General features: G+C 42.0%; 1 protein-coding gene across 6 annotated transcripts; it reads right to left on the bottom strand.

Annotated features, from left to right (window-relative positions):
* On the bottom strand, positions 1 to 10,400 carry LOC120717999 (tubulin-specific chaperone cofactor E-like protein). Of its 6 annotated transcripts, XM_040006300.1 has the most exons (7): positions 8,544 to 8,738; positions 8,079 to 8,248; positions 6,243 to 6,369; positions 5,974 to 6,090; positions 5,752 to 5,863; positions 1,483 to 1,527; positions 1 to 1,390 (listed from the first exon to the last, which is right to left on the bottom strand). In XM_040006300.1, the coding sequence occupies exons 3-6, from the start codon at positions 6,323 to 6,325 to the stop codon at positions 1,519 to 1,521; spliced, it is 321 nt and encodes a 106-aa protein (XP_039862234.1). In that variant the 5' UTR covers positions 6,326 to 6,369; positions 8,079 to 8,248; positions 8,544 to 8,738; the 3' UTR covers positions 1 to 1,390; positions 1,483 to 1,518. The 6 variants fall into 6 exon arrangements, with proteins under 6 accessions (XP_039862234.1, XP_039862235.1, XP_039862233.1 ...); XM_040006301.1 differs by lacking the exons at positions 8,079 to 8,248; positions 8,544 to 8,738 and adding an exon at positions 10,353 to 10,400; XM_040006299.1 differs by having other exon boundaries at positions 6,243 to 8,248.
* Between the last annotated feature and the right edge of the window lie 1,202 nt (positions 10,401 to 11,602).

Genomic DNA, 11,602 nt, shown 5'->3' with positions numbered 1-11,602 from the left:
GCATCATGGGAATCCCCCGGCAGCCTAATGCTGGGCATACACTGTGCGATTTTTGGCCCATTTTGAGCCGATTTTTCAGTCGTGCGACCGTTTTGGGGGTCGTTCCGAGTTTGGCCTTGATCGTGTGTCGTGCATCGTCTACATAACGAGGGTAACGGGGTAACGAGAAGCGATTAAAACCTCACGACCAGCTCCCGATTGATGATCGGGAGCTGGTCGTAAGAAATCGTAAGAAAATCAAACCTGCTTGAAATCCTGTGGGTCGTCCTGAGGGTGTCACCGCAGCGTCTCACACCGCGCACGTGCAAACGCAGAAATGAGAGCGAAAAGACGGAGTAGAACGGCGGTGCGGCGTGTGATCGGGACACAAGCGATGGAGGCACAAACTTCTCACCCCTGCGAGTCAATCGTACAGTTTGAGCAGGAGCTGAATAACGCGACTGAAAGAAATCGCAGCACAGTGTATGCCCAGCTTATTGCAGCATGGAGGATTCAGGGTCACCTGAGTAGGCCATCAGCCTACTAAAAGGATACTGAAGAAACCCGTCGAAATAGGCTTAGTCTTCATCACTGCTGCTGCTGGACTCATTTGAACACCTCCGAAGTTTGCAAACAGGCAAGTATTCCTCTTCTTCCTCAAAGTCCTCTCGGGAACGCTTCCTCGAGCCTCCAGCTTCATGGTTGTCAAGCTCTTCGTGTGCATCTTCAAAAAGTCCATCACTGCTGCTCTCAGAGTGGTCGTACACAGTTGAGCTGGTCCCCGAATCAGAGTTTGCAAGCCTGGATTTTTTGCTATTACGCTCTTCTTCGTCTACATCTTCCTCTCTGGACCTTTTCGTGGATCCACCAGGCTGCGGTTCTTCTTCTCTTACCTGCTGACTGATGTCCTCATCGGCAATATTACCAGCATGAGGACAGCCCTCGCTATCAGTGTCAGAAGCAGAGAAGAAGTCAGAGTCATCATCGCTCCATCTGATTCTTTTGTTTGGTTCCACATCTTCTTCATCCAGCTCTCTAGACCTCCTCCTGGAAACACCTGGCTGAGGGTCCTCTTCTGGGATGTACTGGTGAACATCCACACGGTCTTCAAATGCCTCATTTTCAATGCCACCAACCACAGCATTACGATCCTGGTGCTGTTCATTGTTGTCAGCATTGGCATTATTGTCCCTCACATTAATATTTTGAGCGTTGACATTGTTGTCATTGTCATCGTCATCGCTACCGTAGAGGTCATCATATTGTTCCAGTACTGAAGCTATTAGCTCATGCAGAAACCAACGAATATCACGGAGAGCGAGATACAGATTGCTCACGAAGCCTCCATTAACTGGTTCATTAGCAGGTTGCTGATCTCCATTTGCAAACCTTTGTTGGTTAACCTGTTGGCCTGCAAGATCATTAAATCTTTTAATTAACATCCATAACTATCTGCTGAAAATCTGTTTTTCATCAATTTCAAGACTGAGCACATGTGCTTACCGTTTTGGTTATTTTGTGGTCCGTCTCCACTTGCACTCATTTTGACTACAAGGAACACAAAACAACAATGATCAGTAAACCTCAACTAAGAATGTTCAGAGAATTTGCTTTTTTTGTGATGACTTCAGGCTGCGTCCGAACGTACGCGGCTATGTTTGAAAACGCACGTTTTCCTTTTTTGTTTAAAAGAAATCCAGTCCACATGTGCAGTTTTGAAAAAATATCTCCTTCCACATCTAAACGCTAAAAACAAAGTGAAACGCTGTCAAGAACACGCCAAATCTTAACCGTGTAGAAATGTTGGCCAATCAGAAGTCTAGAAGCCTGGGTGGGAAAACCTCATAAAACCTTACGTACTTCTGAGAAGTTTTTGTCTTTTTCTGGAAAAGCAGCTAATTTTGTGTTACTTTCACGTGCCTTCATCGTTTCAAATGTTAATAACTAAAGACAGCTTTTTGGCTGGAACAGACTCACAACTTTGTAATGGACAAAATGCATACAGCATACATAAATGTCATTTTTTTAAATGACATTTATTCCAAACCGACGTCAGGATTTGGGTTGGGAGAGCGTCTGTGTTGAATGTAGAAGCCACGTCTGATGCCTCTGTGTTTCTAAATGGAGGCACAGTAACTGTGTGTGTATGTAAGTGTGTAAAAACTGCAGATACTAAGATGAACAGACACAGTATGTTGTCTACATCCGCCATTGTAGAAACTGATCTCATGTAAACACTAACGTGGCCACAGCGTCAACAGCGGCGCACACTTTTGACATTACCTGAGTAAATGTCCGTTTTCCTCGTCCACACCTAAACACAAAAACTTCGTTTTTAAAAATCTCACCTTTCAGTGACTCAATCTGCTGTTTAGGTGTGGAAGAAAGGCCCAAATGCAGAGACAAAGCTGCGCTTTCAGAAATGTGGACGCAGCCTCAGGTTCTCAGAAATTCTAATAGTTTGTTTGAGAATAAAACTTAAGTCTTCTCTATTTTCCTAAATGAACAAAATAATCTCAGAAATAATCGTGTTAAAAAGAGCTTCTGTCACTCTAACATATGATTAAGAACATTTTCTCATTTATGTACATTTGTTTTCCTGAATAGATCCACATCATCCTCTCTATGATGGAAAATATAGTCTAGTCTTGCACAATGTAAAGTACATAAATACTGTCCTGGCAGGCAGGAAAATCAGGCTTTATATATTTAAGTAAATGCTCTTAAGTTTATAAAGTGAAATTTGAGCTTACTTTAGTTCTTGGTAAATTGCAGAGCAGTTAATCCTCAGGGAAACGTCGAAATGTCACTAAATAGTGGTCTGCTTTCATACGGTTGGAGTGTCTCTTCAGTTTTGTGTTCATATGCTGATGTTTTCATTCAAAACATGCTTAAATGCTGTGATGTCACTTTAGCAGCAAAGACTGTGGAATGTGCAGAGATTCTTTTTACATTTGCTCAGAGTTTGATATCTTTTAAATGGAGACAAAACAAAACAGACAGAAGTGAATCTAAAAGACTAAAGCAGTCAAAGTGTTATTATTTTTATTTATTCTAATAGTTCCTGTAAAGTTCTACTCTAAGAGATTCATCTCGGCCTTCATGCAGGATTAAAGCTCAATAATCAGGACACACACACACAAAATATAAAACATTTCTTTATGGTTGTTAGGCAAAGTTATCAAAGCATATATCCACTAATATGCTCTCATTCTTGCTCTGCTCCCTAATTTTTCCCTGGAGGCATCGCTATGGCAACAAAACAACAAGCTGTTTCCAGAGCTTAATATTTAACATGTCTTTGTTATAAACTTTATTTGTACAAACCAACTATTCACAGTTCAACTTTTAACTATTTAAATTTTCAGCTTTTTCTTTTTAAACAAATTTAAAATGAAACAACACAAAACACTGCAAACCACAACACAATTAAATATAAATTAAAATATGAAAACAAAAAGAAGATGCACATTCTCTGTCATATGGACCTGCATGAATAAACTTTCTGAATCCTTTATCATCTGCAACTGAAAATAGTTGTAGATGATTACTATACCTTTCTAATGTGACGTTGTTATTGTTGTCCCTGGCTCTCTCTCTCCCGCCCGCTCTGTTCCTGTGCTACTGAGTGTAACTACCGCCCCTCCCCCCTCTGCTCAGCGTAAAGCACAAGGCTGGCATGCTGAGTAGAGAGAGAGAGAGAGAGAGAGAGAGAGAGCGAGAGCGAGAGAGAGAGAGAGAGAGCGAGAGAACAAAACAAACAAGGAGCCGGCTCTAAGAGCAGTTTCGTTCGCGAACGACCCATCACTGCTCTTCTCAGCCCGTTCTCAAGTGTGACACGTTTGTGCGCTCGCTCCAGTGGTTCCCCCTCAGAGAAAGCTCAATTAAATAAAGACAGCATCCGCTGCATTCCCAGTGCTCACTTATATTTCAGAGGCACTCAGCAGCCATCTGTAGTCCACTAGTCTAGTCTCCTTGATGGTGCTCATATTGCTTTCATAATTTCTGTGTATGCCCTCTCTCAGTGGGCCACTGCTGCTGTTCTAGTTTCCAATTATTTTGCTGTATCAGTTAACCAATCAGAAAAAAATTATTTTTTCAATTCACTCTCGTCAGCCAGCAGGTCATCAGCTGTTCACTTGGTTTTGGGCACCACCAGTATTTCGTCACCGTCTTGGATGCTGTAGGAGTGGAGAGCTCGTGTGTTGTACTTCATTTCCTCTGGACCGAAGGCACTGCCCTTGTCGATGTAGTAGAGCGTCATGCTGTTGGTAGACAGCTGGACCACTGCTCGCCTGCTCCCTCCAGGCAGCTATGGAGCTGCCCAGCACAGCGTCCGTAGAAAGCTGAGTAAGCAGAGGGTTGCTCCGAATGATGGCATCTACAGCGCTTAGCCCAACTGCCATGGTCCTCAAATCGTTGGCCTGAGCAATGCGGTCCAGGAGCTTAATCATCCGCTCCATCTCAGCGTTGAATTCAAAAGCTGAAAAGTCTGCGGGGTCCATGTTCTGGTCGTGATCTTCTGTCATGGAGCGGCTGTGTGCAGGCAGGAGTGGAAGTAGAAGGACCCAAAGTGCAGACACTCGGAGGCGGAAAGCAACTCAAAACTCAGCTTTTATTGCTGGATGGCAAAACGTGGCAAACGTAACAAAAATCCAAATAAACTTACATGAACAGGCAGACAAGACCACACAGCATAAATGAGAGTAGATCCCGACACAGAAACACAGGGCTTAAATACACAGAGGGAGCAATCAGGGAATGGGTAACAGGAGGGAAACACAGCTGGGGCAAATCAGGCCTGACGAGACAAGGGGAAGCAAAACCAGACACGTTAACATCAGACATGGACTTTCAAAGTAAAACAGGAAACACAGACTCACAAGCAGGCATTATAACAAAGGGAACAGAGACGTGGGACCAGGGCAGACACTGACTGGACGTGGGGATACAGCAGACAGGGGAGACAGCAACTATGGAACACAGACAGAAAAGCAGAACACTAAAACTCTAACCAAACCCACCCAGAGAACCTAAACTAAGAATAACCCTAAAACCCATAAAGCAAAGCTAGAATATAATGAAATAACAAAATCAACCAAAAACACAAAACACTGGGTCAACGACCCAGGGACCCTAACACTAGCAGCAACTCCCTCTACATTACATGCAGCTGTGGGGTTTATTGGTAATATAAAAATACTGATTCAAGCACCTGTAAACTATGACTGAAATGTCAGTGTTTGGGACAAAAATGCATATTTCTATATAAATTTCACTACGATTGTTTCTAATATATGTGCAATCTTTTGAAAATTTAGGATTTGCAAATAAATGTAAAACTGTATTTTTTTAAGGTTTTGTTGTTTTGAGTTTTTGTGGGCTTGAACAAACATGTGCACTGATTACATCATTGATAAAGTATACCCAAGCAAAATAAATCATCTCCAGGGTCCTTCACAGCAAAGGTATTTTAAAATGTTAAACTGGTGCTGATTGAACTATTAAAATTGTTTTATAGTACTAGTTTTTAACACCGAGTTTTGTAAACTCTGTGTTAAGAGATTTCATCTACTTCTAAATGTCAAGTGCTTAGGCACTAAGGGCAAAGTACAAAGGCACAAGTCATTTACTAAAGTGATTCACAGTGGTATGAGTAGTAGAGAAGGAAAAGAAAGCAACGGTTACATTTTATAACATTTTATAATTTCCAAAAGGTATTTTTCATTCGAGGATTCTCCAGAACAGCAGATTATTAAATGCCACACTGACCTGTTCTACTTTTTCCTCACAGTGAACCTCCACCTGGGCACGGCAGCGAGGTCGGAGGTCAATCTCAGCAAGTGGTTCAAGCTTGCCATACTTGTTTACGAGGGAATGGTATCTGAGGAGGAGAGCAGGGTGTGTCGTCTGTTTTAACAGCACTTACTGTAGCACACATAAACCAACACTCATACCACTGCTCATACAGTGTAAACAAGGGTGTGGGTGTACCTATAAGGCAGCTCCTCTTCAGGGTAGTCTAAGTAGTAACGGATGAAGAACCTCTCTGCGTCCTCTCTCTCACTGTCAGTCACAGCACTGCCGTTTAGCAGTGATACTGAGGGAAGCCTGAAGAGGAGATATGACATATTGTGCAGGTGTCTGTTTATTGACCTTCTGCAGGTCAGAGTACAGCTCAGATCTGTGGATTATTCAAGCTCTCATCAATGTCCTCTACTTGCTGTGAAGGATGTCATTTCTCTCTAATGTCACAGACTTACTGCGCTATCATGAGGCTGCGTCGCTCTGCATTGGTGTAGGCCTGCAGTAAGGGAATGCCCTGCAGGCGCACCTCCTCCAGCATGGGGAAGAAGTTCCGCTTCTCTACATCTTCCCACTGGTTTAGACCTGACAGTGCACGTGCGCGCACCAGCACACACACAAACACAAACACACATAGATGTCATGTTTCAAGCTTGCACACCAAAAAGTCTTTATAGGGATGAGGTGTGAAACTGCATATGTGATGAAAGTTGGACACTTGCACGATTTTTATTTATTGAGGAAGCTGTGTGATAAATGCCATCAAGTGGAGTCAACTGAGTTGGGATCGGGGATGTAACGTTAAAATTAAGCCAGCTCACCAGACCTCTACAGTCTGGCTCTGTAGTAGCTACTCATGTCCACTTAAGACAGACAACCTGAGCCTACCTTACTTACAAGACATTATATATACAGTATAATATAACAGATGCAATATAATATCACACAAATAACCCTCCATCATATTACACAATATACATATAACATTATGTCACTCTATTTAAACATGATACTTCATGTTAGTTTTAAAATGGTCCTATTGTGCATTTCCCCATTTACATATCTACTATTACAGTGATGGATATGCATATTTAACCTGGTCACGGTTTTAAGTGGTGTGATCAGAGCATAAACAAATGGATCCTTTGAGCCAGAAGCTCAAGCTCAGACTGCTGTAGCCTAAGCTTTTGTGCCTGACAGTGTTTCCTACCCTTGCCTCTGCATGATGTCAATTACAAAGGAGTGTTCTACATTAGCTGATACTAGAACAGCTATATCTGCAGCTGAACCTTCAGAGGTCATGTATTGCAGGAAATCTAGTTGTCAGGTTTTGATAAAGAAGAACCCCGTGCATGTTCATCTATGCTCTCCTTTTTTTCCTCTTCTTTTTACCCTCAACCCCAACAGGACCTGGTAGATGGCCGCTCCTGACTACAGAATCAGAATCAGAGAGACTTTATTTATCCCCAAGGGGCAATTAAGATACAGAGCAGCATGATGTTAAAAATAAGGACAGGGCATAAACAGGCAATAAGAATGATATAAAAAAATGCTTAAAGTATACAGTATACACAGTTTTAAAATTAAAGTGACTGAATAAGTGAATAAATAACTGTAAGTGACTAAAACTGAATAAAGTGTCGGCAGTGTAAATGGGCGTAGGATATGGTCTTATTGGCTGGAGTTAAAAAGCAGAGTGGCTTTGAGGACAAAGGTGGCGCTCCTCCTCTCAGTCCTGCAGGAAGTGCAGTGGACGCGCAGCGCAGCAGGGAGCCATTGAAATGCAGGACGAAGAATACGAGAGGGGTCATTGATAATTTTGGCTGCCTGTCTAAGGACCTGTTGGCTGAAAACCTGTGCAAGAGTTCTGACAGGCAGGCCGATGATTTTTGAGCACACTCATGCAGTGCCCTGCAGTCTGCTCCTGTTCTGAAGGCTGAGGGAGTGGAACCAGCAGGTAATGGAGACGGTCATGATGCTTTCCAGGAATACATAGTTAAAAAGTCATCATGATGGGTGTGCTGACTCCAAAGGAGCTGTTTCCTAAGGAGGTATAGCCGTTGGTGGCACCTCCTGAGAATCTCCTCTGTGTTAGCAGAGAATTTCAGGAGGTTGTCAAACCTCCTGAAATTCTTGTTCTTCTTGTTGCTCAGTGTCCAGTCTCACCGGTAACTCGCTATAAGCCTTGTCCTCTGCGACTTCTCTATGCTGTACACTTCTAAGCACAAAGATGAAATTCAACATCCAACAGCTAATACACCATCTTTCATTAATAGTTTGATATTCATGGTTACCCGTGTCACACAGTGCTTAAAGTGCTTCTTTTTTTAGATGTAGTAGAGCCTCATGCTGTTGGTAGACAGCTGGACCACTTGTAGCATCCCCGGTTGAAAAGATGGTCTCTCAAACTGATGGTTCACAATCCTTTTATTAAACAGCCGTGTATGTGAACACACCGTAAGAGCTACAACACACAGAATAAAAGACTATTAGTAAATCAAACAGTGTGTTACCTTTAACCTTTTGACTTATTCATTAATCACAAATTAATTCTCCTTACCTTACATAACAAATAACACTAAAACTTGTAAATTATTGCATATAACAGGAAAATCGTTGCATCGCTGCCTAAACATGACGAGGTACGTTAGCACCTTCTAGTGGGTGAAAACTTAGCCTTTATGCTTAGTAGCGGTCAGCAGCTATATGCTCCGTAAAACAACAGAATACATATCTACAGGACAAACTTTGTTACAAACCTTGTTCCCTCATCAACCAGGTGCTAAGAAACTGCTTTCAACTCAGTGTTGCACCTTAATAGCCGTTCTTTTCCCCATTCCTGTCCATTAACCATAGAGCACACCTTCTCTCTGTGCATTAAAACTCGCGCTTCTGCTTTATGGTTTACGCCACTTGATTTACGGCACCTTGTCGCTCTGTGACTTTCAAAATAAAAGCACCCGCTCCAACAATATAATAGTCACTCATAACTTTACAAAACAATTTACAAAATATTAATGAGGTGATTTACACCACTGTCGTGAACTGCTTTTTCAGCTCAGCCACTGTCTGGTCCAAACGGATGCTCAGCTGGCACAAAGACAAACAATTTCTACGTTTGCGACTTTCAGAGTAACAGCAAGAGCACAGCAGGTTAAAGTTAGGAGCCGTCTGTAGGTTGACAGCTATACTGTTAAAAGTGAACCAACACAACCCAGGTCATGAACTCAAGAAGCTGCAGTTCACGCTGTTACGAACAGACTCTGAAACAGGAAGAGACCGCCGTGTAAGCCGTTTCATTAGTTATATTTAAGAAGAGTTAAGTTATTCACCTAAATGAATGGGTTTTTTTTTTCATTTTGCATTGTGTTGTACATGTAGAGATCAACAAATCACTAGTCGTACTGAATTTTAAGGTTTAAGCTTGTGTAATTACACGTTCAGCAGACATCAAAGTACATCCTCATCCAGCTCAACTGGTATCTTTTTTTCATCTTATAAATTCCAATCTAAAGTGAATTTACTGTTTGAGCTCAGCTTTGGTCTTAAACTTCCAAAAACAACACGTGGCTCAATAATCTTTGCCTGATGATTGACAGATAGCTCGCCAAGGCTGGAAGTAAAGCAAGAGAAACTCTAACTGAAAGAAAAAATCTAAAGAATGTTGAATTTTTTGAATAAATAATTTTCAGGGAAGGATATTCCCAAAAGTTAAGTTCCTGTGGACCTTTTTCCAAGGGAAGAATGTTTTGTTACTCATGTAAGTGACTTCTTAAGTAATCTGCAGTCACATAGATGAGTGATGAAATGTTTCTCCCACTAGCTAAAAACGGTAGCTAGCTAGTACTGCTGGGACGCAATATTTTCATAAGCTAAGATGATCTTGAAAGTCCATTCATAGCTGCCGCCACTTCCTCCTCACTAATCCTCTACACTTCCTGACTTTCTTTGTCTCTGTCTCATTTTCTACATTCATGAGCTTCATGTGCTCCAGCTGTTTTCTCAACACACTCCCTTTATTTGTCACTACGTTTTCATTTTTGTCCTTGATTACCTTAATTTGCTGAATATTCCTTCTCTGGTCCTTTTCTTGTTGCTCAGTGTCCAGTCTCACCGGTAACTCGCTATAAGCCTTTTCCTCTGCGACTTCTCTATGCTGTACACTTCTCAGTACTCCTGTCTTTTTTCGTCATCTCCCTGACTGACCTTTCTTTCATCCTACAGACCACCATCTGATGCTGCCTTGTTGCATTCTCCTGACACCACCTTGGATTCTCCTGTCTCTTTCAGATTGCATCTTCTGCATAAGCTGTAGTCCACCTGTGTCCACCCTCCTCCCCTCTTATGTAACCCAACGTTCCTCCCTCTCCTGCTGCCTCTGTTCCATCCCACTTATCCAACACCACCTTATCACCTCTGTTCCCTTCACTTCCATGTCCACTGAAGTCTACTTCCATCACCACTCTCTGCTACTTCATCCGACCTACTCCAGAATTCCTGTCTCTTTTCTGACAACATCCAACAGCTAATACACCATCTTTCATTAATAGTTTGATATTCATGGTTACCCGTGTCACACAGTGCTTAAAAGCGTTTTAATTAGTTTAAGTCTGCCCCAGGGCAGCTGTGGCTACAACTGTAGCTGCCTCCACCAGTGTATGAATGTGAGAGTGAATGAATAGTGGTATTGTAAAGCGCTTTGGGTGCCTAGAAAAGCGCTATATAAATCCAATCCATTATTATTATTATTATTATTATTATTATTAATTCATCTGTGTCAGGCTGTGGGTCTCAAAACCAGAGCAATGCTAAACTGCTCTGTAGAGTTGGCGTGAGGCACAGATGATGATGCCCATTGAACCATTCTGGGAATGTTTCACAACTGCACGTCTGCCATTTCTCCACAAGAGTGAGCCATAAAACAAACTCTTCATTTCCATGACTAAATGCCAGAATGAGTCCATAGATTTTTAGCGCCAGTTCAGCCAGAAAAGTGTGGCTTTAAGTACATCAGACACCAGGTGTTCTCAGGTTGCTCTCCTCCCAAGCGTAGGCAGCTGTCGATAACAAATATGTTTCCATTCTAGCGTCGCGTGATAAACTTGAAACAGGCCTGTACAGTAGAATGCAGAATGTAATGAAATATTCTCGTATTTCCAGTTTGCAGCCAAAAAAGATGATCTGCCTCTGTGGCCTCACTCAACCTCAGCCCAGTGAGCTGCATCCCATCCCATGCAGCCATGCATGCATTTCACCACACCGCTGTGGACAGGCTGAGGTACACAGTGTTTATATGTTACTGTAAAACTCAAATCCAAGGTAGTTCAATAAGTTCAACTTAAAAAAATATCTGTTTTTGTTTTTTCATTTGGCTGCACATACTTTGGTCTTGGCCACAAAAGGCTTCTTGTTGGGTTGAGTGAAAAACATTGTGCACTGTTTTTGGAACAGTTATTTGCTGCTGTACATAAATGCACATAAAAGGCTACAGCCTGGACAGATAACCTGAAATGAGCCCATCTCGACATCATGTTGCAGTGTCTGCCTTTTTTTTAGCAAATTAAACTGAATCTTTTTTCATAATGTTGAGCAGTTTTGCAGATTAAGTACACACTGCATAAAAGTGTGCATTTGTATTGTTTCAAAGGCAATTTTATTATAGTGAAGATTTCTAACACAAAGAAGCAATGCATGAATCATATTAACCCTTTAAAGCCGGTCGGAACGGCACGCTCCATTTTGCATAACTATTTTTAAATCCCGGTAGCACTGCAACCATGTAAGCTAGCGCAATAATTTTTTTTGCATATGAAATAGT

Source organism: Simochromis diagramma, unplaced genomic scaffold, assembly GCF_900408965.1.
Source record: "Simochromis diagramma unplaced genomic scaffold, fSimDia1.1 OVJJ01000024.1, whole genome shotgun sequence".
In the NCBI taxonomy this organism is placed as follows: Eukaryota; Metazoa; Chordata; class Actinopteri; order Cichliformes; family Cichlidae; genus Simochromis; species Simochromis diagramma.
Note: the sequence above shows the minus strand (reverse complement) of the source record. Positions and strands in the feature narration are given on the sequence as shown.